Source organism: Panthera leo, chromosome B4 (genome assembly GCF_018350215.1).
Source record: "Panthera leo isolate Ple1 chromosome B4, P.leo_Ple1_pat1.1, whole genome shotgun sequence".
Classification (NCBI taxonomy): domain Eukaryota; kingdom Metazoa; phylum Chordata; class Mammalia; order Carnivora; family Felidae; genus Panthera; species Panthera leo.
The window spans coordinates 116,025,378-116,050,915 of NC_056685.1; the positions used below are offsets into that span (position 1 = coordinate 116,025,378).

At 39.7% G+C, this 25,538-nt stretch overlaps 2 protein-coding genes across 4 annotated transcripts in view; one reads left to right on the top strand and one right to left on the bottom strand.

The window, feature by feature from the left end:
* VEZT (vezatin, adherens junctions transmembrane protein) overlaps positions 1–6,060 on the top strand; it is a 79,272-nt gene extending 73,212 nt beyond the window's left edge. Inside the window, exon 12 of the mRNA XM_042947404.1 lies at positions 5,914–6,060. Within this exon, the coding sequence (XP_042803338.1) occupies positions 5,914–5,942 (29 nt within the window). The 3' untranslated portion in view covers positions 5,943–6,060. The remainder of the gene's footprint in view (positions 1–5,913) is intronic.
* Positions 1–25,538, bottom strand: part of LOC122224943 (uncharacterized protein C3orf20 homolog) — a 191,042-nt gene that overhangs the window by 63,307 nt on the left and 102,197 nt on the right. For all 3 annotated transcript variants that reach the window (XM_042947397.1, XM_042947396.1, XM_042947395.1), the window contains one exon: positions 712–854. In XM_042947397.1, the coding sequence (XP_042803331.1) occupies positions 712–854 (143 nt within the window). The remainder of the gene's footprint in view (positions 1–711; positions 855–25,538) is intronic.

Genomic DNA, 25,538 nt, shown 5'->3' on the forward strand with positions numbered 1-25,538 from the left:
CCTCCTAATGCCCATCACCTGATTATCACCCCGCCTGCCTTCCCATCAACTCTCAGATTGTTCTCATAGTTAAGAGTCTCATATGGTTTGCTTCCCTCTCTTTTTTCCTCCTTCATTCATCTCTTGTTTCTTAATTTCCACATATAAGTGAAATAATATGGTATTTGTCTCTATTTCACTTAACATAATACACTCTGCCTCCATCCACGTTGCAAATGGCAAGATTTCATTATTTATGATTGCTGAGTAATATGACCTGATTTTTATACTGTATTAAAACAGGTTCGGGGGGGGGCGGGGTGTGGGAGCAGTTGATTTCTGGTGAATATACCCATTGTTTATTTTTTCAATTACCACCATTCCAATATCATTCTGTTGCCCAATAACCATTTCCACACATTGATCTATCACAAGATTCATAAAGGGATCGAATCCCTACAATATTCCTTGGACATAACACCATTTAATTTCAATGATAATTTCTTATCCATAAATTTTTTCAACCCTGAGGGTGAGCTTTGCTCAGGATGTGTACTCAGCAAGTTAAAAGATGCCTCCAAACATTTGAACTGAGCTTTTAAACTACCTCTTTCCAGAAAAAACTTGAAGCAAGGAACACACATTCATAAAGGCAGTTCTTGAAATTTGGCCCTTATCTGGGATTTACTAATTAAAAGTGTGAGACAAGATAGAATATATTAGTTACTCTACCGGATCCTGAAGTCATTGGGTAGGAAATATCCTGTATGATAATCACTCTTTGTCTTCACAATTTGCTTTTGAAGGTCTTTAGCAGATGTGCTATAGCCATTGAAAATAAAGTTGGCAAATACTAATTTTCCCCTAATGTACATCTGTAAAAATTAATAGAAGAGTTTCAGAATCTGTTCATGTGAAAATCAGTCCTACTTATTTTTTAAGAATTGGTTTTTTGTTTGTTTTTAATTTTAACCAAGCTCTATGTCTAACATGGGGCTTGAGCTCATGACCCCAGATCAAGAATCACATTCTCTACTGACTCAGCCAGCCAGGTGCCCCAGTCCTACTTATTTGAAGAAAGACCTTAAATGTGTTCTTATGAGAAAATATTTACATTTATACACAAAATAATATTAGGCATCAAACATGTCCCTAGAACCTGAATACATTGAAGGTCAAGAAACCGGCTTAGTTTTCTCACTCAAATTTGTACATGTGAAGTGTCAGAACCAGTATCCTCCCCAATTCTAAAAGACTTCTTTATGATAAGCTGCCTATGGATACATTTCATTTTACAGCTAAACTCTAGGGGAGAGTACAGAGCCTTTGAATTTAGAAGTCCGTAGACTTGGATTATGGACAAAACAACGTCTCTAAAACTCACAGAAATCATTTAACCATGTCAAGGCACAGTTTCCTCTGTTAAATAAAAAGCATTGGGGCACCTGGTGGCTCAGTCAGTTGAGCCTCCAATTCAAGACTTCAGCTCAGGTCATCATTTCACAGTCCTGGGATTGAGCCCCTAATGGGGCTCTGCACTGGAATAGAGCCAGTTTGGGATTCTCCCTCTCCTTCTGCCCCTCCCCCACACACATGCGCACATATGTTCTCTCAAAAAGAAAAAAAAAATCATGATCTGTGAATTGGACTAGCCCTCTAAAATTCTTTTCCAGGGCTAAAATTCTCAGATTCTCTTTTTCCTAACAAAGAGATACAACTCTACTGTGAAAAGCCAAGGTTGTCATTCTTTTCCAGGGTGCAAGAGGACTTCTATTTAGGCACAGGTGAGCAGCCTACTAAATATTCAACCTTCAGATTAAGAGGATAAGAGGTGGTAGGGGTGGAGAAGATGGTAGTTGAAAAAGTATAGGTGGTTCCAGCTCAGAACTTAAACTGCTAAGAACTAAGTATATCTTACATCTTAAAGCAGTCTAATACTAGTACGTGAAAAGCAGGGTATAAGGACTTAAAAGGAACAATGGTTCCCTATGATTGCATGTTACTCCTTTCCTCTTAGATGGCGTAATCTTTTCATCATGAAGGGATGTCCTATTACAAGGTTTTCTCTATAGGAATAGAATTTTCTGCTTTATCTTCATTTCAGTAGCAAAAGAACCTAGCTCTTGTTTCATATCTTGTTCCTTGATCTGAAACACTTTATTCTTTAGCACCCATGCCTAGCTATTAGCCATGAATCCACTTATCTTGCCTGAACTTAGAAGATTAAGCTCTGACAGGTGGGTAATGATGGCCAATGACAAAGCTACTGTGCAAAATATGTACACTGGGATCTGAAGAGTTGAACAGTGTTAATCTCTTAAACAGTGACATAAGAAAACTTTTAGCCAGTTTTTTCACCACAAAAACTGTGAATTACGTATGGGGGAAAAGTGTAATTTAAGAAATTGGTAAGTTGAGGATATGTAGGATTTTGTTGCAATTTTGGGCTTCTAGTCACAGGCAGAAAGCTTTTCATTTTGTGTATATTCAAGCCATCCCCTCTTAGGCTAATCCTGGGGTCTGGAGAAAAAAAGAGACAAGGCTGCAGTGTTTAATTCTTGCAGAAATAACTTGGTCAAAATACAGAAAAATGTTGAACTGGAAAAAACCTTAAGTTTGTGTATGTCCAGAGGCCAGTGTAGGACCAGGCTCAGTACCAAAATTCAAAAATTCTCCTTTCTGAAATCATATTGAGTTGAAGTTCAGTTGAAATTGAAAACCTAGAGTAATCTAATCCAGAGGTGCCCAGCATTTTATCAAGCTAGGACCCCTGATATTATTTTCCACATGGGTAACATGTTTTGAATAATTTTTTTATCTGTCACATAACCTATATGAATTGAAACTCTGTAAGTTGCACTCCCTCCCTCATATTTTAACTAAGGCTATAGTGGCCATTCAGTTTGAGTGTGTGCTGCATGCCAGGCACTATTCTCGTGCTCAAGGCAGAGCAGTGAACAAGGTGAATACTAGAGGGGAGAGCCGGACAATATATTGGGAGTTAGATGGTGGTAAATGCTCCACAGAAAACAAAGCCAGGGAAGAGGAATATGGAGGATGTAGAGTGCTTTTTATACAGGGCAGTCACGTTTGAAGGGAGTGAGGGAACCAGCCACACGAAAGCCGTAAGTGAAAGGGCCTTGAGACAAGAACAGCAGAGAAGAGGCAAGTGAAACTCCTTGAGAAAGGGGCTGGCTGGTCGAGGAGGGCCTTATAATGTGTATGCTTTGCTTTGAGATAGGAAGCCATTGGAGGGTGTTAAGCAGTAGACTGACAAGACTTGACTCAGGTTTCAAAAATATTAAGTTTAAAAAGCATTCTTCTGTGTGGAAGTCTGACAAGGATGGGGAAAGGGACATCTGTTGGCTAATGCAGTAAGCTATGTGACGGATAGTGCTCATTGGTAGTGAAGGTCTTGAGGAGCAATCCAAGTCTGTATATATATGTTGAAGATAGAGCCAATAGGATTTGCAGATGCAACGTATGTGCAGTATAAGAAAGAAGTCTAGATGATTCTGAGGTTTTTGGCCTGAGCAACTGGAGGAACAGAGTTGTCATTTCCTGAGATGGAGCACCCAGTGAAGTTTGGGTAGAAATTGAGCTGGTTTGGGATTGGTTAAATATAAAATAGTTATTAATTGGGGCGCCTGGGTGGCTCAGTCAGTTAAGCATCTGGCTTCGGCTCAGGTCATGATCTCGTGGTTTTTGGGTTTGAGCCCCGTGTCAGGCTCTGTGCTGACAGATCAGAGCCTGGAGCCTGTTTCGGATTCTGTGTCTCTTTCCCTCTCTGCCCACCCCCCGCCACCTCCTGCCATGCTCATTCTCTGTCTCTCTCTGTCTCTCAATAATAAATAAACGTTAAAATTTTTTTAAATAAAATACTTATTAATCATTAGGTGGAAATGCTGGATAGGCAATTGAATATATGAATCTAAGTTCAAGAGAAAGATCCAGAGTAGGAGATGTCAGCATTTTGGGTGGTGTTTAAAGTTGTGAGCATAAGTCAGACGGGTCAGCACACTGAGATCTTTGGGGAACCTATGGTTCATAGGCCAGGAGATCAAAAGGAACCTAAAAAGGAGACTGAGAGGGAGCAATTAGTGACACAGAAGGAGTGGTGTCCTGGAAGGCGAATGAAGAAATTATTTTATAGAAGAGGCAGTGATTAACATGTCAGTTACTGCTAAAAAATTGAGAAAGATGAGTCCATTTGTATATATTTCTTGGAAAAATGTCTGAGTTCAAATCCTTTGCCCATTGTTAAAATAGGGTTATTTATTTTTGTTGTCCTTTATATATTCTGGATATTAATCATTTATCAGGCATATGCTTTGCAGATATCTTCTCCCCTTCTGTGAGCTGTCTTTTCACTCATGATAGTGTCCTTTGATGCACAAACATCATAAATTTTGATGAAGTCCAGTTTATCTATATTTTCTTTTGTTGCTAAATTTCCTTGACTTTTCAAAAGAGGCAATAGTACCACCTGATTCATAGGATTATCATGAAGATTAAATAATACGTGTGAAGGCGTGTAAAGGGACTGGGACAATGCCTGCCACATAAGGAGCATTCAATAAATACGTTATTATCCAGGCTAAGTCTGTAGTATAAAAACCAAGGGTCAGGGCCGCGTAGGTGGCTCAGTTGGTTAAGTGTCTGTTTGACTCTTGATTTCCGCTGAGGTAATGATCTCACAGTTTGCGAGTTTGAGCCCCGTCTTGGGCTCTGCACTGACAGTGCAGAGCCTGCTTGGGATTCTCTCTCTCCTCTTTGTCCCTTCTCCCTCTCTCAAAAATAAATAAGTAAATAAATAAATAAATAAAGCATAAGGATAGAAATACAACATGTGACAAAGAAGCCGAAGAAGTAGAGGGTTTCAAGAAGAGCATGATGCAAGAAGAGCAAAATGATGCAGAGGTGTCAAGAAAGATCCAAAGAATAAACTTAGACTTGGAACCTACAAGTTCAGACAGTGGTGTGACAGAGGCAGATGCCAAATTATACTGGATTGAGAAAATCTATTAGGCCCTCTTTGATCTCCAAGACCAGGTCTGCTGTTTTGGCCCTCACAGCGATCCAACCAAAACTGACCCTGTGGGGGCTGCTGAAATACAGTGGGGGGAACACTTGGGTTGGAGTGAGAACAACTGGGTTAAAATTCCTGGTCTTCTACCACTTGGCACCTGTGGTCCTCTCTATGAGCTGCAGGTCCCTCGCTCTTAGAGGACAATTATTCCTATTTTACAGGGTCAGTAACATGCTTACATGAAGGCTTGGCATAATAGTAATTCTTTAACTATTAGTGTTATAATAAATGGTTCTATTCTGATTCCTCATTTTGTTCTAACATTCTAACTCAGTAGTTCTTCCTGAGTACCAGGTTTTGTGGAGTATTCCCACTTTACAGACACTTGGCTTAGAAGTTTGCAATGACAGTAAGATGAGATTAATACACGTCAAATGCTTATGATGATTTGGATGCTTATGATGATTTGGGCTACTGTTGTATTCTTGTTTTTATTCTTATTTATTTTTTTATTTTAGAGAGACAGAGAGAGAGAGAGGGCATGAGCAGGGCAGGTGCAGAGGGAGAGAGAGAGAGAGGATCTTAAGCAAGATCCGCACTCAGCTTGAGCCTGACACGGGGCTCAATGACACGACCCTGGGATCGTGACCTGACCCAAAATCAAGAGCTGGATGTTCAACTGACTGAGCCACCCAGGTGCTCCAAGGGCTGCTCTTGTATTCTAATGGAAATTTTTTGCCAGATTTTTAGTAGTGCCTCTGTCTTCAAGTCTGCTTCCTAAGCCACTGCATTTCCATAGTTTGTGAGTATTTACCTAATCTCAGCTGTTGCCATAAGAAGCTAGTGTTTAAATAGTATTATTAACCACATCAATGGATCTTTTTGTTTATTTTGGTTGGCTATAGACATGAAAATCCATCTACCTGAGTTGTGAGTGCCCTGAAGAAGTTTGAGGATTTCATCTGCTATTCAGTAAACAGAATATGGGGCTTCCATTGAGTTCCTACAGCTACCAAAGCAAAGATGTTTTCTATGGAGTAACAGTCAAGTCCTGATCACTTTTACCCATGTAAGCCACCTTTCAGGGAAGGATGTAAGACATATTTATTTAGTCTGGTTTGTACCTTGTTGTGTGCCTCCTATTTATTTATATTTCTTTTTGGTTTATTACATATCCCAAGATATCTTAGGAATGAATACATCTTGAAAATATAATAAAAATAAAGTCTATGAAGAATACTTGAATAACCATTCAAAAAATCCAAATGAGCTATGACTTTACAATATCTTGTTTGTTAATAATTAATAGTGAACAAATGGAAAGAATTTTTAATTCAATACACATTTACTGAATGGTCTTTGTACTAGACACAACAATTACCTTTGTGAAATAAGTATTCTTATGTTATAGATGAAAAAAGTGACTTTCAAATAAGTTCAGTGTCTAGCCCAAGAGCCCAAGACTCTTAGCAAGAAAAAATAATAGATTAGGTTCTCCAAAAAGGCTTTTTTACTTCAAATTAGGTGTTTGTTCTATGTATTTTGTCCATTTGATCTTCTTTTCTGGCATAGGTCATCACATACAAGAACACACATGCACATAAATGCACACAAGAATCCTAATTTCCACTTCAAGAAGCATAATCCCCTCAGTTTGCATTTAATTTAATCACTAGATTCCTAAAAGAAGTCAATTAAGTAGGCAATTAATTTCCTCTGTGCATTGTTCATTCACATATTAAACTGGTAATCTCATTTAAACATTTGCTTCCTCCCGCCCCAAACTGTCCCACTGTCCTCAATGTTTAAGTTCCCTATACTCATCAGATCAGTATGAGAATCTTTGCAAAAACCCTTTATAAACTGAAAAGATATACTAATTATCTAGTGGGATCTAGTCTGTCCCATTTAACCTGGCTGGCTATGCTGAGAGGTGAAATGTTTAAACCACACTGGTTATATCATTGTTCCAGCAGTTGAATGCAATTGAAAGACTTGTCCAAACTGCTCAAACCAAGCAAACAGTCCCTGATTTGCTCTCTCAAACTAAATATATTAGCCTTGTGGTGACCAAATATTGACCTAGTGACTAAATAAAAGGAGAGGTTCTAACTACCCTCTAAAGCACTCATCACTTACTCTTTCTTTTTAGTAATTTTTTGTCAAGTTAGCTAACATACAGTTTATACAGTGTAGTCTTTCTTGACTTCGGAAGTAGATTCCCATGATTCATCACTTACATACAACATCCAGTGCTCATCCCAACAAATGCCCTCCTCAATGCCCACCAGCTATTTTCCCCGCTCCCCCCCAAACCTCCCACGTCCATCAACCCTCAGTTTGTTCTCTGTATTTAAGAGTCTTTTATGGTTTGCCTCCCTCTCTATTTTGTAACTTATTTTTCCTTCTATTCCCTTATGGTCGTCTGTTAAATTCCTAAAACTCCACATATAAGTGAAAACATATGATATCTGTCTTTCTCTGACTGATTTATTTCACTTAGCATAATACCCTCCAGTTTCATCCATGTGGTTGCAAATGGCAAGATTTCATTCTTTTTTTCTATTACTAAGTAGTATTCCATTGTGTGTGTGTGTGTGTGTGTGTGTGTGTGTGTATATATATATATATATATATATATATATATCTCACATCTTCTTTATCCATTCATCAGTTTATAAATATCTGGGCTCTTTCCATAGTGTGGCTATTGTTGATAGCGCTGCTATAAACATTGGGATACATATGCCCCTATGAATCATCACTCCTGTATCCTTTGGATAAATTTCTAGTAGTGCTATTGCTGGGTCATAGGGTAATTCTATTTTTAATTTTTTGAGGAACTTCCACACTGTTTTCCAGAGTGGCTGCACCAGTTTACATTCCCATCAGCAGTGCAAAATTGTTCCCCTTTCTCCACATCCTCACCAACATTTGTTGTTTCCTGAATTATTAATTTTAGCCACTCTGACCAGTGTGAGGTGGTATCTAATGTGGTTTTGGTCTGTATTTCCCTGATGATGAATGATATTGAGCATCTCTTCATGTGTCTGTTAGCCATCTGGATGTCTTCTTTGGAAAAGTGTCTATTCATGTCTACTGCCCATTTCTTCCTTGGATTATTAGTTTATTGGGTGTTGAATTTGGTGAATTCTTTATACATTTTGGATACTAACCCTTTACCTGATATGTCATTTGCAAGTATATTCTCCCATTCCACTGTCTGCCTTTTAGTTTTGTTGATTGTTTCCTTTGCTGTGCAGAAGCTTTTTATCTTGATGAGTCCCAATAGTTCACTTTTGCTTTTATTTCTCTTCCTTTGGAGACATGTCAGGTAAGAAGTTGCTGTGGCCAAGGTCAAAGAGGTTGTTGCCTCTTTTCTCCTGTAGGATTGTGATGGTTTCCTGTCTCACATTTAGGTCTTTCATCCATTTTGAGTTTATTTTTGTGTATGGTGTAAGAAAGTGGTCCAGGTTCATTCTTCTGCATGTAGCTGTCCAGTTTTCCCAACACTATTTGCTGAAGAGACTGTATTTTTTCCGTTGGATATTCTTTCCTGCTTTGTTAAAGATTAATTGGCCATACATTTGTGGGTCCATTTCTGGGTTCTCTATTCTATTCCATTGGTCTATGTGTCTGTTTTTGTGCCAATGGTATACTGTCTTGATGATTACACCTTTTTAGTACAGGCTAAAATCCGGGATTGTAATGCCTCCAGCTTTGGTTTGCTTTTTCAACATTACTTGGGCTATTTGGGGTCTTCTGTGGTTCCATACAAATTTTAACATTGTTTGTTCTAGCTCTGTGAAGAATGCTGGTGCTATTTTGATAGGGATTGCATTGAATGTGTAGATTGCTTTGGGTAGCATTGACATTTAACAATATTTGTTCTTCCAATCCATGAGCATGGAATCTTTTTCCATTTCTTTGTGTCTTCTTCAGTTCTTTCATAAGCTTTCTATAGATTTCAGCCTACAGATCCTTTACCTCTTTCTCACCATGTACTCTTAAGGAACCCTTCCCAATATGCTTCCAGATAGCAACTCTCATTCAAATAGAGACCAGAAAAGGGATATGTGTTAGTAGAGTGAGGAGACCTCCAAAACACTCTCTCCCAAGAATCCTAAAATGTCTCATTTACAGGAAAACAAAGAGAAGGCCATTTCTACCCTATCTGCCCTTCTACTGCATCATAATGCTGCCAACAGACACTTCTTATTCTACACTTTGGACTATGAGTCCAGGCACCTGGGCTCCGATTTCAGCTCCACATCTCAGCTTTGTAACCTCCGTGAACTCCCTATGTTAAAAAGAAACAGCATCATCACCTCCTAGGATTGTTGCCAGGATTCACAGCAGATATTCTTTTCCTTGTAGAAGTCCTGCCTTTCGTCCTTGCCAAAAGCTGGGGCAAAGGCTTGGTTAATAAATGAAGGGGGCAAAGCAAAGTAAAAATGTGTTTGTCATTCCTGATGGAAGGAATGGTGAATGTTCATTCACTCTATCAAAAATTATTTATTGAAAATCTATTTGGGGGGTGCTGGGGTGTTCAGTCGGTAAAGCATGCAACTCTTGATCTCAGGGTTATGAGTTCGAGCTGGACATTGGGTGTAAAGATTACTTAAAAATAAAATCTTAGGGGAGTGCCTGGGTGGTTCAGTCAGTTAAGCATCTGATTTCTTTCAGCTCAGGTCATGATCTCACGGTTTGTGAGTTCAAGCCCTGCGTCAAGCTGTATGCTGTCAGCGTGGAGCCTGCCTCAGATCCTCTGTTTCCTTCTCTCTCTCTGCCCTCCCCTGTTCTCTCTCTCTCTCTCTCAAAAATAAAATAAACATTTAAAAAAGAATAATAAAATAAAATCTTAGGGATGCCTGGGTGGCTCAGTCAGTTAAGTGACCCTTGATTTCAGCTCAGGTCATGATCTCATCGTTCATGGGATTGAGTCCTGCATCGGGCTCCATTCTGGGAGTGGATCCTGCTTAAGACTCTCTCTCTCTCCCTCTCCCTCTGTCCCTCCTCCACTCACTTGTGCACGTGTGCTCTCTCTCTCTCTCTCAAAAAATTTAATAAATAAAATAAATTCTTTTAAAAAAGAGAAAAAAAAATCTACTATTTTTCTGGGCACCTTTCTAGGCACTGGGATGCAGGAATGAACCAAACAGACAAAGTCCCTGCCCTCATTGTGGGGATCAGATAATAAAACAAGTAGTGATCAGTGCTATAAACCAAATAAAGCAGGTAAGGAATGGAGAGTGCAAAGGGATCTTTTAGACAGAACAGAAAAGAAAGGCCACTGAGGGAGTATAACCTTTGCCTAAGACCTGATTACATGAGAGAATAAACTGTGCAACTATCTGGAGAACAACCAGCAAAGACAGCACCATGTGTAAAGGCTCCAAGGGGGAACAGCAAGGAGGCCAGGACTGCTGAGCAAGTGGGGAAGTGGAAGAGAGGGAGGGTCAGATTACACAAAGACTTGTGGTCCAGAGAAAAGATCTGGGATTTTACTTTAAGAGTGATGAGTACCTATTAGAGGGTTCTGAGCAGAGAAGTGCTGTAATCTGATTTAGGTGGCTTTTTTTTTTTTAATGTTTATTTATTTTGAGAGAGAGAGCAGGGGAGAGGCAGAGAGAGAGGTAAAGAGAGAGAATCCCAAGCAGGTCCCACACTGTCAATGCAGAGCCTGATGTGGGGCTCAAATTCAAGAACCACGAGGTCATGACCTGAGCCAAAATCAAGAGTCAGACACTTAACAGACTGAGCCATCCAGGTGCTTCTCAAACTCAAGTCTGCCCCCAAGGCTTATGTTCTCATTTCATCAAAATTTTGATCACTGTTCTAATTTTTTTAATGGTTACTAAACTGTGTTGGCTTTTAAAGTACAGAAGCATTATAGTCTTCCAAGAATGGATAAGGAATAGCTATCTATTGGGGTTTCCCTGATTTTGAAATAACTGTTGTGATATCAGATACTGATATGAAAATCAGTAAGATTTTCATACTTCTTTTGTAGGTATCGGTTTTACTCCCATGGTCTTTTGTAAGAAAAAATTGCTTCTTTTGGGTTATAGATAGAAGATATATAAGCACCTGATCAAATATGCCTCTAAAATCAGAAACTAGAAATGAGAAAATAGGGTGATTGGTTGCCCCTACAACAAATTTGCTGGTAGGATTTGGTGAGGGAAGTTATAAATTTATCCACACTAAGAAGTTTCACTTCCCTTCTAATCTGTGATTAGCCATCCTCTATAACATTGTGACTTTTCCCTAAAGTCAGCATTACAAAATCTATGTATCTTACTAGTAAGTTTGATCACTAGTTCTTAAACTAATTTTGATAATCACATGCTTTCCTGACTTGCCATATAGTCATAGGAGAATTTCTTTTTCTTTTTTTTAAGTCAACTCTTTTTTTTTTTTTTTTTTTTTTTTAATGTTTACTTATTTTTGTGAGAGGAATAGAGCACATATGTGCACTCAGGCCTGAGAGCTGGGGAGAGACAGAGAGAGAGGGGGATAGACGATCCCAAGCAGTCTCATGGCTGTCAGCACAGTACCTGATTTGGGGCTCAATCCCATGAATCATGAGATCATGACCTGAGCCGAAATCAAGAGTTGGATGTTCAACCGACTGAGCCACCCAGGCGCCCCAGTCACAGGAGAATTTTCTGCATGCAACTTTATTTTAAAAAAGCAAACTCTAACCCCAAAGTGGGGCTCAAACTCACAACCCCAAGATCAAGAGCTGCCTGCTCCACCAAAGAGCCAGCCAGACGACCCATGCACGCAGCTTTATAGGATAAGACTCCTAGCCAAAAGAACCTGCATTGTAATTCCTCAGAGTCAAACCAGACATGCCTAAACAAGCTGCTTCTAGATATTTTCTTAGTTTTCACTACACCAGATTCACATACTTAAAATTAACTCTAAAGGTTTCAAAGCCATGTCTTAAGTAGGTGCTGGATTTGGAAAGAAAACAGAATGAAAAATTCAGTTATTTATAATTGCCTAATTAGTTGGTTTTATTCAGGTTAATTCTTTTCTTAAACTCTACACAGTATTTTTTTTTTCCCTTGGAGGAGAAATAGGAGCCCATAAAAATAAGTAAGTAATTATGTCTCCAAGTCCCATCTTTTATGTCTCCTCCTGCATAAGGTGTTAAGACTAAAGCTGTTTGCACCACTTCTCCCTGTCCTAAGCCACATTTCCTCAATTCTCCTACCTAGTCTCTATGTTACCAGGCAGGGAAACATAGTGACACTGTAATTTACTTAGAACCGTAAAGAGCAATTTCACTCTCAATACTTCACACAGTAAGAGCCCAGACAGAGGGGTCATACAGCTTTCCCAACTAGAAGCATGATAGGAAGGAAGCAAATTTTCAAAATCATTCAACTCCCAATGGCTATGCTTCTCCATTCATATTACACTTTGGAATTTGGATATGCACATACTAAGCCTTTTTCAAAACTAAAGTTCATGGCTACACATATGATCTTTGAATGTATTTTGCATGTGATTGAGGTTAGGCCAATCAGACTTTATCTCCTATGGACTGCATAGGAAATATAGTCAAACTTAGATGGACAGGGGGTGCCTGAATGACTCTGTTGGTTGAACTTCCCACTTTTGATTTCGGCTCAGGCCATGATCTCAGAGTCATGTGATCGAGCCCTGCAACAGGCTCTGCACTGAGCATGGAGCTGCTTAAGATTCTCTCTTCCTCTGCCCCTCTCCCCCTCTTGTGCTCTCTCTCTCTCTAAAATAAAATAAAATTGAAAAACAAAACAAAGAACTGAATTGGACAGCACTAAAAACTGATGCCATCTGGTGGCAGCGCACGTGACTGCTGCTGAGGTCCTTGCAGCTGCCCTTGCTCCTAAGGCAGCCAGCCAGGGTCTTACAAAGGAGCTAATGAAGTCTGTCTTTGATTCTGTGGATTACCCTAAATCCTTCAAACACCACTCCCCTACCCCTTATATTAGTCAGAATTGGTTTCTGTTGCTTACAACCAAAGATCCTTAATAAATTAAAAAATATATACCTTCATGCCCATAAAATAGAATGAAAGGTAAACTAGAAAAACGTAAGTTTCTTTCACTGTCACTACCTCTTATTGTTCACTGTGTTTACGATTAGAAGTTACATTTAGAAATTCAGAAAGAAAGGAAGACTTGAACTTTGGTACAGAATAGTTTATGCAGGAACATTAGCTGGCTGAACCCAACAGTTTTCTAGTTCGTGTGCTCTTAGTATAGCTCTACATGAGACCTAATTCATATTGTCTACAGCAAAAATAATTTTTATGACTCTTAACCTTGATCTGTAACTACATTCTATCCTTCTTGGTATTTCTTTCTTTTTTCTTTCTTTTTTTTTTTGAAGCTGGCATGGGGAAGAGGTCCTTTAAAAAAAAGAAAGCTATATGAACTAATTATAACTCCATTTTAAATTGTACAATTCTGTGGGTTTTAGTATATTCACAATGTTGTACAACCATCACCACTATCTGATTCCAGAACATTCTCATCCCCCTAAAAGAAAGCCCATCCCCGCTGGGAGTCACTCCTCATTTCCTCTTTACCCACCTCTGGAAAGGATCTGCCTATTCTGAACATTTCATATATGTGGAACCATACAGTATGTGGCCTCTTGTGTCTGGATTCTTTCACTTAGCACGTTTTCAAGGTTCATCCAAGAGGTCTTTTTATTTATTTTTTTTATTTTATTTTTTTATATTTTTATTTTTTATTTTTTTTAAAACATTTTTTTTCAACGTTTATTTATTTTTGAGACAGAGAGAGACAGAGCATGAACAGGGGAGGGGCAGAGACAGAGGGAGACACAGAATCTGAAACAGGCTGCAGGCTCTGAGCAGTCAGCACAGAGCCCGACGCGGGGCTCGAACTCACGGGCCGTGAGATCATGACCTGAGCCGAAGTCCCGAAGTCGGACGCTTAACCGACCAAGCCACCCAGGCGCCCCAAAGAGGTCTTTTTAAAACACAGCACTTGGGGTGCCTGGGTGGCTCAGTCAGTTAAGTGTTGGACTCCTGATTTTGGCTCAGGTCATGATCTTGTAGTTCATGAGATTAAGCCCCCACATCAGGCTCTGCATTGACAGTGTGGAGACTGCTTAGGATTCTCTCTCTCCCTCTCTCTCTCTGCCCGGGCCCATCTCATCTTTTCTCTCTCAAATAAATAAATAAATAAATAAATAAAACATTTAAAAAAAACCCACAGCACTTAATCAGGACTTCAAATACAAATACATATCAACAAAAATACTCTTGCTGGATGTAGGGACCCACCTGGGATCCTTTTAGATTTTATGAGAGTGTATGATTTTGTATTCTAATGACTTGTTAGGGGATGGGGGGGAGAAAGGAGGGAAGGAAGGAAGGAAAGAAAGAACGAATGAATGAATGAATTCTTACAGGTAACAGTCTCCTTAATTAAAACAAAACACAGAGCTTTTAAGCAGCATGCTGGGGCCACCCTTTTCTGTTGTCCCTCTGTCTCACTATCACTCTTTTTCCTTACTATATAGTGTTTAGCGCATAGTAGGCACTCCATATTCTGTGTAAGGAAGGAATAAAGGAGGTTTGGTATGAGATGAGACTCTTTAGGTGGAGAGAGGGCAGGTGACCAAGCAGCTCTGGCTCTGTTCCCTAGAGTTTTCCTAGGATTATGGGCATCAACACTTGTATCACCTTGATGTCCACTAAGGCACTCCATTCCCTCTCCAACATTCTCACGCAGAGTCACTGCTCTGGATCCACTGCCTACTTCCTCTCTCACACTGTCTCAAAAGCTACCTAAAAGTTCTCCCTGCCCACAGTTTTGTCTCCCTCCAATTCATTATCTATATTGGACTGATAGTGATCTTTCTAAACCATGGCTATATACTCATGTCACTCCCTATTTAAAATACTTCAGTGTTCCTCATTCCTCTTAGGATCAAGTTCATGCTTTTCCTCCTCTCTGTACCCCTCCTCCTTGCCTTCCTCTTCTCTCCCCTTCCCTTTTTCTTTGCCCTCTTCCTCCCCCCTCTTTCTCCTCCTCCTCTCTCCTCTTCTTCTCCTTTCTCCTCCTGCTCCCCCTCCCCCTCTTCCTCTGGCTCTCCCTCCTCCCTCACCCACTTCTTCTCTTTCCCCTCATGACTCACTAGCATGATATGGCTTAGTCTCATCTTCTGCAACTATCCTCACATCTTCCCCACCTTACACTTTATGATCCAGATGGATTTTGTCTTGGACATGTTGAGTCTGAACTATCCAAAACACCACTGAGTGGGGTGAACCAGGAGGCACAGGTTTATGGGTCAGGTAAGAAGCTGGGACCAGGGTTGGAGCTCTGGGTGTCAGTAGCCTACAGGGAGTGAGTGTGTTGAGTTTGAAAAGGATTCATGGCAGAGCACCAAGGAAAGCCAGCATTCCCAGAGGAGGCCTCAACCAGGAATGCTCTCTGAAATATCTTCACTCCTTCATGATCCAGATCAAAAGAACTAAAAAGAAATGTTTTTCCTATTTGCAGATAATCCTTCCTCACTCTTACTTATTTATTCATTTTTTGGTAAGGAGACAAAATTCTAAGCCCTGTGTCTTTTAATTCAACAATGGCTACACATTATTACTGAAGCAAGTCCCAGCAGGCAGTTCAACAACAAATCAGAGTATTTGACAAGAGAGACACTCAGACACTCAGCAACTTAGACTTGAGAAATAAGATTAGGCACACTCTAGTTACTCTGACCAGACAGCAGCACTGATCCCCAAGTGATTCCCCTTCCTCTGTGTCCCCCCTCTAAGCCTCATCCCTGACAGATCACAGCTCCCTGCCTGCTTGGCCCTGATTTGTTTTAATCACTGCCTGGGGTGCTCTAGTGTTGCTCTTTTTCCTTCTTTTATTGAATTATAGTTTATGACATAAAATGTTATATTAGTTTCAGGTTTACAACAGTGATTGGACAAATCTGTATATATGCTATGCTCTCACTGCAGTGAGTGTAGTCACCATACAATGTTATCATAATACTATTGACAATATTCCCTATGCTGTACTTTTCATCCTTATAACATATTTATTTATAACTGGAAGTTTGTTAGTGATGCCTCTTAAGGTAGCCCAGGCCTGTGGAAGGACCAGGAAGGCAAGGAGGGATTGGGTCAGTGCAATTAAGTCATCTCTACTTGTCCCATGGAGTGCTCTCCTGTCAAGTGGAAGCCTAGAAGATTTATTTGCAACATTAGAGTGTGGAATGTTAACAGTTCTACCAAAAAAAGGATTCTATAGCTAAATGATAGGGAATTTGAACAGAATTAATTTGAACAAAATTAAAGAGGTCTCTTTAAATTAAAAAAAAAAAGGAAGAAAAAAAGATTATGAATATTTACATATGAACTACCATCAAGTTTATACTTATTCTGTAGTTGAGTTTTTCAGGCTGTTTGTTAGAAAGGGCAAAGAGCTTTCTGGGGATATAGAAGGTCAGTGGTAATGGTTCCAAGAATGGTTGGTTTCTTTCCTTGAAATTATAAAAATTTCTAATAGGAAACTATGATTTTTTTTTTTTTTTTTTTTGAAGTAGGCCTCATACCCAGCATACAGACCATCTGGGGCCTGAACTCAAGACCCTGATATCAAAATTTGATCTAAGATCACAAGTCAGATGCTCAACAAACTGAGCCACCCAGGTGCCCCAGGAAACTGTGATTACTAAAATGGTATTTGTTTTACTTAAGTTATAAATTATATTTGTATAAGAGATTGATTTTTACCAGCTAAACACAAAGACTATCTGCTTCACCAACTTTGTTCTGGAGTGTCTCTAGACTCTAATTGTCTTAATTATTTCTTTCTTTCTATTTTTATTTTACAGAGAGAGAAAATGGGAGGAGGGGCAGAAGGAGAGAGAGAATCTCAAGCAGGCTCCATGCACAGTGCGTCCATGTTCATCAGGGATATTGGCCTGTAATTGTCCCTTTTAGTGAAGTCTTTGTCTGCTTTTGGAATCAAGGTAATGTTGGCCTCATAGAATGAAGCTTTCCTTCTACTTCTATTTTTTGGAACAGTTTGAGAAGAATAGCTATTCTTTTCTTTTCTTTTCTTTTCCTCTTTTATTTTTTCTCTTAAATACAGAGAACTGAGGGTTGATGGAGGGGAGGCAGTGAAGGGATGGGTTAAATAGGTGATGGGCATTAAGGAAGGCACTTTTTGGGATGAGCACTGGCTGTCACATATAAGAAATGAATCACTGGGTTCTACTACTGAAATCAAGACTACACTGTATGTTAACTAACTTGAATTTAAAGAGAGAGAGAGAGAGAGAGAGAGAGAGAAGGAGGGAGGGAGGGAGAGAGAGAGAGAGAGAGAGAAAGAGAGAGAATGGATAAGTATTCTTTAAATGTTTGGTGGAATCCCCCTGGGAAGCCATCTGGCCCTGGACTTTTGTTTGTTGGGAGATTTTTGATTACTGATTCAATTTCTTTGTTGGTTATGGGTCTGTTCAAATTTTCTATTTCTTCCTGTTTCACTTTTGGTAGTTTGTATGTTTCTAGCAATTTATCCATCTTTCCAGATTGTCCAATTGTTGGCATATAATTTTTCACAATATTCCTTTATAACTGTTTGTATTTCTATGGTGTTGGTTGTGATATCTCTCTAATTCATGATTTTATCTATTTGGGTCCTTTCTTTTTTCCTTTTGAAAAGTCTGGCTAGGGGTTTATTAATTCAATTAAATATTTCAAAGAACCAACTCCTAACTTCATTGATCTGTTCTATTGGTTTTTTTTTTTTGTTTGTTTGCTTCTATATTATTTATTTCTGCTCTACCTTAATTTGCTGTTACTTTTCTAGCTCCTTTAGGTGTAAGTTTAGGTTGCATATTTGAGATTTTTCTTGCTTCTTGAGGTAGGCCTGTATTGCTATATATCTCCCACTTATGGCTGCCTTTGCTGCATCCCAAAGGTTTTGGGCTGTTGTGTTTTCATTTGTATTTGCTTCCATGTATCTTTTTATTTCTTATTTAATTTCCTGGTTAGTCCATTCATTCTTTAGTAGGATTTTCTTTAACTTCCATGTATTAGCAGTCTTTCAAAATTTTTTCTTGTGGTTGACTTCAAATTTTATAGTGTTGTGGTTGGAAAATATGCATGGTATGATCTCAGTCTTTTTGTATTTGTTGAGACCTGATTTTGTGACCCAGTATGTGATCTATTCTGGAGTATGTTCCATTAGCACTCAAAAAGAACATGTATTCCACTGCTTTAGGATAAAATGCTCTGAATATATCTGTTAAGTCCATCTGGTCCAGTGTGTCATTCAAAGCCATTGTTCTCTTGTTGATGTTATGCTTAGATGATCTGTACATGGTGTAACTGAGGTGTTAAAGTCTCCTGATATTATTGTATTACTATCAATGAGTTTGATTGAATAATAATATCAATTATATTATTATTGATTTATATATTTGGCTGTTCCAAATTGGGGGCATAAATATTTACAATTGTTAGATCTTTTTGTTGGATAGACCCCTTTATTATGATACAGTGCCCTTCATCTCTTGTTACAGTCTTTGGTTTAAAATCTAGTTTGTCCAGGGGTACCTGGTGGTTCAGTTGGTTGAACGTCTGACTTTGGCTCAGGTCATGATCTCACTGTTTGTGGGTTTGAGTCCTGCATCAAGCTCTGCATTGACAACTCAGAGCCTGGAGCCTGTTTTGAATTCTGGGTCTCCCTCTCTCTGTGCCCTTCCCCTGCTCATGCTCTGTCTCTCTCTCTCAAAAATAAATAAACATTAAAAAAAAATTAAAATCTAGTTTGTCTGATATAAGTATGGCTTCTCTGGCTTTCTTTTGTCATCCATTAGCATGATAAATCATTCTCCATCCCCTCACTTTTAATCTGCAGGTGTCTTTCGGTCTAAGATGAGTCTCTTGTAGGCAGCATATAGATGGGTCTTTTTTTTTTTTTAATCCGTTTTGATACCCTATGTCTTTTGATTGGAGCATTTAGTCCTTTGACATTCACAGTGATTATTGATAGATAATTAATTTAATCCCATTGTATTACCTGTAAAGTCAATGTTCCTGGAGATTTTCTCTGTTCCTTTCTAGTTTTTGTTGCTTTTGGTCTTTCTTTCCCACTTAAAGAGTCTCCTTTAATATTTCTTGCAGGGCTGGTTTAGTGGTTACAAACTCCTTTAGTTTTTGTCTGGGAAACCCTTTATCTCTTCTTCTATTCTGAATGACAGCCTTGCTGGATAAAGTATTCTTGGCTGCATATTTTTCCCATTCAGCACATTGACTAAATCATGCCACTCCCTTCTGGCCTGCTAAATTTCTGTGAATAGATCTACTGCTAACCTTAATTGTCTTCCCTTGTGGGTTAGGGATTTCTTTCCCTTACAGCTTTCAGGATTCTTTCCTTATCTTTGTATTTTGCAAATTTGACCACGAAATGTCTTGGTGTTGGCCTGCTTTTGTTGATTTTGATGAGGGTTCTCTGTGGCTCCTGGATTTAGATGTCTTTTTCCTTTCCCAAATTAGGGAAGCTTTCAGCTATAATTTGCTCAATTAATTCTTCTTCCCCTTCTTTCCTGTCTTCTTCTGGGAGTCCTATGTTATGAACGTTATTATACTTTATGTAGTCACTGAGTTCCCTAAGTCTACCTTTGTGATCCAATATTTTTCCTTCCCTCTTCTTTTTAGCTTCATTTTTTCCCCATAATTTTATCTTCTATGTCCCATATTTGTTCCTCTGTTTCTTCCATCCTTGTATTCGTTACTTCCAGTCGGTTTTGAATCTTGGTTATAGCATTTTTTATTTCAGCCTGGCTAGTTTTTGGAACTTTTATCTCTGTGGTAAGGGACTCCCTGGTGTCTTCTATGCTTTTCTGAAGCACAACTGGTATTCTTATGATTGTTGTTTTAAATTATGGCTCAGGCATATTACTTATATCTGTTTTGATTACATCCCTGGCTGTGACCTTTTCTTGCTCTTTCTTTTGGGATGAATTCCTCTGTCTTGGCATTTTGTCTAGGTCTCTGTCTTCTCTGTGTTAGGAAATACTGTTATGTTTCCTGTTCCTGAGAATAATGCTGTATTAAGAAGAGGTCTGGGCTCTTCTGTCTTGGGCCTGGTGCTTCAGGAAGTGTTTCTGGTGTATGCTATGTGCACTCTGCTGTTGTGTTTTGGTTGCTCTTTCCCTCAGGTCAGTCCTTCGCAGAATTTCTCTTTACCAGCAGTGGGGAGTGTTTGGACTTTGTCCAGTGTGAGTTTTAACTAGGTGAAACTGTAGTTTTGGTCTGCTTGTTAGAAGAGGCTAGATTCTTTCTACTACAGCTGAAGCTTTGCAGCACCCGGCAGTCAGTGAACTTGGTGAATGCAGGAGAGGGATGCTTAGTGCTGGTCTTCTGTGGGGAAGGCACCACTGCTGCCCTGGCTCTCAGGCACACTTGCCCTAGTAACAAAGTACCTACAGAGTATAAGGGGGTCAGACTTGGATTGAAGTCTATCTGTACTTCCAAGATGTGGCCTCTTTTCTCCCTCTGGCTGTGAAGTTTGTTCTCTTAGTCCTCAGACTGATTTCTTGGGTGTTCCAAATGATTTGATATTTATCTAGCTGTTATCAAGGGACAAGGCGAGCATAGGGTCCACCTACTCTAGAACACTCCTCTCGAATAATCTTTGGTCCTGGCCTCTCACAGAGCAGCCAGTAAGCCTCCAAAGAGGCTTCATTAGAAAATGAAGAAGGAGGAAGAAATTGGAGGAAGAACACATCTTGTGCACATGCCCACAGAGATATAAACAGATAGGGTGTTCCTGGAGCTCCTGTGGGTGCACACCTCGACCTCATTCTCTGTTTGCTTTCACCATGCCTCGCTGGTGGAGCACACAGACACAGTGGGACACAATGCAGGTTGGCTTTGCTTCCTAGGAGAATCCATTCTGCTCTGGTAAGTCCCAGAAAGTTCTCAACTTCCGCTGCTCAAAGCCACCTCTTATAAATCCTTTTACTCTCCCTGCTGATGAAATGGTAGATCCCTGCTGAGTAGAGAATACCAAAGCTCTGAAAAAATGTTCTTAATATGCACTGAAGAGAATATCATAATTCTTGTGGTTATAGTTTGCCCTAAATAGGTCCATGCTGTCTGAATGTGGTAGCTAAGGCCTAGAGAGGCCTCTAAGTGTCCAAAGGGCCGTGACAAGGAAGTCGTTTACAGCTCAAGAGCTTCACATTCTGGCTTCTATGGCCCCTTGTTCCATGTTGCTCCATGTTTATGTGAGTTCTAGAGAGTGAAAGCCCAATCTTCATGCAGCCAGACAATGTGTTTGTATTTCTAACCCACACTTGAAGGCCTCAGAACTCCAGCACAACTCCCTAAGAAAATACTACTGCAGTTTTAGTGTATTTTTAAGTATGAAAGAAACCCCAAAGCTTTGTTATGTTAAGTGTAATAATAAAATATAAATGTGCTAACTTATCAGCACAAATAGATCTGACCAAGCAATATAAATAAAGCAAAGGAGGGGGGAAAAAAAAACTTGTTAGATGCTAAATTTGCTTAAATTGATAATTCATTCTATTTTAGTCTTTCAACCTGACTAAAAAAGAGTTTGGAACAGAGTACCACATTAACATGACTTTATTGCTCACTATATAATGAGGAGTCCCCATATTTTAAATCATTGTCCTTGCCATGTTAGGGGTGAGGAGCAGAAGAGAACAAAAAATTGCACAAACCAACCCTCTTAGCATCTTGAAGCAAACAGTCAACTCACTTTCTGTCTTGTCCTTTTAAAGTAGGAGTATGGATAGTTCCATCATCCACTTTCCTCTCTTGTATTATAACATACCTCCATCATTCTACTGATCACATCAAATGTTACTACAGTATTTGTTCTAGCTTATCTATTTCTCCTCCTGAAGACAGGGATCACGTCAGAACAGATGGAACAATGTAAAACTGTGCCCTGGCAAATTGGAAATGATTCTCCACAATCTTGTCCCTCTTTAGAGCTGTGGGCAATGCAAATCCCATCAACTAGCACATTTGTATATGAGTGAACACCTTGGGTAAAGAATTGATACATCCCAATGCATCTAAGTAAACAGCTGAAATGGATTTTCAGCTGGGTTTTCACAGTGCTCTTTGCAGGCTTTTTGCCTTTGTTACATTGTGAGGAAAATGAGGGTTAATATATTATGGACAATCACCTCCGTTCTCTGTACCACTTTGCCCAAAGAAAAGTGGCAACATTGGAACAATTCTACACCTCACATTTTTTCCTTGAAAAATAAAGAAAACAATGATTCTGCCATGCTCTGAGAAGAAAGACAGAGCCATTCCCCAAGGCCCTCAGAAAGCCATCTGGCTGCAATCTTTCCCCGGAGGTTTTTGGCCCAGAGACAAAGCACACTTGTATCAGATGGATCAACACTGTCACCCAGTGGACAAACAGGTAGGTGGGCTGAGGCCTTAGCTTTGCTCTTGGCTTGGCAGCCAGCATTTAAATAGGACCCTGTTTGTTTTAGGTGATCACAAAATAATTGTCAATATTCTCCTACCTGGAATTGGGAGGATCTTGGCTAAAAGGACTTTGATTTGGCTGTCACGGATGAATGCAACTTAAGGAGGACATACATTTTCATTTTGCCCATGATTTTTTTTTTTTTTAGCCACTAGTACATTTATAGGAAGCATAGACTATAACCCACCAAGCAGGTCTGCTAAGACTCACAGGCTTAAATAGGCTTGCAGAAGCAGGGAGGTATTTGATCACCTGCCAGGTACTGTGGGAAGATTTCCCTACCACAGAATAAGACTCATTGTTCATTGTTCATAGTGACAGTGGATGTTTACTTTGAAAAGTAAAAAAAAAGGTTTGGTTTTTTTTTTTTTGGTGTATATGTGGACTGAAATCTGAGGTTATTCCCTTTACTGGAGGGAAATCAGTAGATGTGCTCTTGCTATCTCTGTTTTGTATACATCTCAACAGACATGCGTGGATGTAGCCTCTGCCCCGTTTCTCTCTTCCTGCATCACTGTAGTCCTCACTGTCATTTGACGCTCCCAACAAACAGGCTTACTTTTCATGTTAAGGTGCAAGGCTCTTTGCCTTAAGTCTTTCTTGCTAAATGTACCTTTAAATTAGTTTCTTCTCCCCAGCTGGAACCCATAAACAAACTGAAAGCATTCATCTGGTATCACTTTCACTTCTGAAGTAGTGTGGGCTGAAACTTCACTTTGTGGTAAGATGCTTTTGTAGCATCTTGATTAAAAGTAAAGTCTCTGTTTATTGGAGGGAAATCTGGATTTGAATCCTTATCCCACCACTTGCTAGCTAGCTCCTTGGCCCTGAACAGGTTACTTAATCTCCCTAAAGATTAGTTGCCATCCCTATTATCAGGAACAATATTAGCACCTACCCCCTCAGAGGTTAATTCCTGCTGTAGGGATTTAGGTAGGAAAATACAGATGAGTAACAGCACAGTGCCTGAGCACATAGGAAAAGCTCAATAAGCATTAGTGTTAGTGTTATCATAATTATTACAATGACAGCAGTCATACTTATTATTACTAAAATGCAATTTTTATAAAGTATCTCTAGCCTAGCAGATGAAACCATGATATTTTTTGGGCTAGAAGGATCCTGAGAGATTATCCAGTCTATTGCTCCTCATTAAAATCATCCAGGGAAGTTTAAAAAAACATTGAAATCTCAAATAGCCAGATGAAAGAATGCTTATTATTTGAGCCCTTTCAGATGAAATCTGGAAAAGGCAAACCTAATCTATAGCAACAGAAAGCGGATCAGTGATTGCCTGGGGATGAAGGTGGAAGGACTACAGCTAAGGGGCTGAGGGAAACTTCCTGTGGTGGAGGCAGTTCCTCAAGTATGCACATTGTCAAAAGTCCTCGAAACTGTACAATAAAGTGGGTGTATTGTATGTGAAATGTATCATAATAAGGTTGATGTAAAGCTGATACTCAGGGCCCCTGGGTGGCTCAGTCGGTTAAGCATCTGACTCTTGATTTTGGCTCAGGTCATGATCTCATGGTTCGTGAGTTTGAGCCCCGCTTCGGGATCTGCACTGACAGGCATAACCTGTTTGGGATTCTCTCCCTCTATCTCTCCGTCCCTCCCCTGCTCATGTGAATGTGCTCTCTCTCTCCAGATAAATAAATAAACATTAAAAAAAAAAAAAAGCTGATGCCGATCTCATCCAAAGGAATTCTGATTTAACTATTCCAGTGTGAGACCCAGAAATCATTTTTTCATGCACCTAAGGCAGGAGCCAGTGGTGAGAGCCACTGATCTAATTCGGTCCTGTATGCTTGCCAATGAGATCATCCCAAATATGTACAGCTGGTTATAGTGGAAGGTGCAGGACTAAAATCCAGGTCTCCAGATTCCTTGTGCTCTGAGCCTTTGCCTTTATTAATAACATCCCTTCTCCCTGGAACATCCCTCTCCTTCTTACCTCTCTGTATCAAAACACTTTTAGGTTCAGCTCACATCTCATACCTCTCAGCAAGCTGCAGACTGCACCGCACCCCCCACCCCACCCCGCCCTTGGACTAGGAGTCCCTTGGCAGCAGAGACTGTGGCTTTTTTTTTTTTTTTTTGTATTTGTATCCGCAGTACCCAATATTGTGCTTGGCACAGAGCGGACATTCCATACACATTTGTTGAACTGAAAAATTGGTGGAAGGGAATTAACGTTTATTAAGTATCCATGATGTGCCAGGAATTGAAACAAACACCTTATGCACATTATCTCACTGAATTTTTATAATTTTATGAGTTGGTTACATTTTCCCTTTTTGTAAGGGAGGAAACAGGCTCAGAGGCTTAGTAATTTGCCCAAGGTCATATAGCCAGCAAATAGTAGAACCAAGGTCTGGACTCAGGTCTGTTTTTTTTTTTTTAATTTTTTTTTTTTTTAACGTTTATTTATTTTGAGACAGAGAGAGACAGAGCATGAACGGGGGAGGGTCACAGAGAGAGGGAGACACAGAATCTGAAACAGGCTCCAGGCTCTTAGCTGTCGGCACAGAGCCCGACGCAGGGCTCGAACTCACGGACTGCGAGATTGTGACCTGAGCCGAAGTCGGACGCTTAACCGACCAAGCCACCCAGGCGCCCCAGGTCTGTTTGTTTTCAAAGTTCATGCTTTCTGTACTGTACTGGGCTGACTCAGTCACGGTAGTTACTCTGTTCAGTCTTAAAATATGGATATTATGTATCCTATCTCCTTGATTAGGTTATAATATTCTTAAGTGCAAGAATTAAATTTTAGCATTTATAATCCCATATCTACTCAGGAGGTAGAGGATTTGATCACCTCAGTGTTAACAGAGTTTTTTGATTTTTGTTTTTTAAGTTTATTTATTTATTGGAGAGAGAGGGAGAGAGAAAGAATGAGCAGGGAGGGGCAGAGAGAGAGAGAGAGAGAGGGAGAGAGGAGAGAATCGCGAGCAGACTCCACACTGTCAGCACAGAGCCTGAAATAGGGC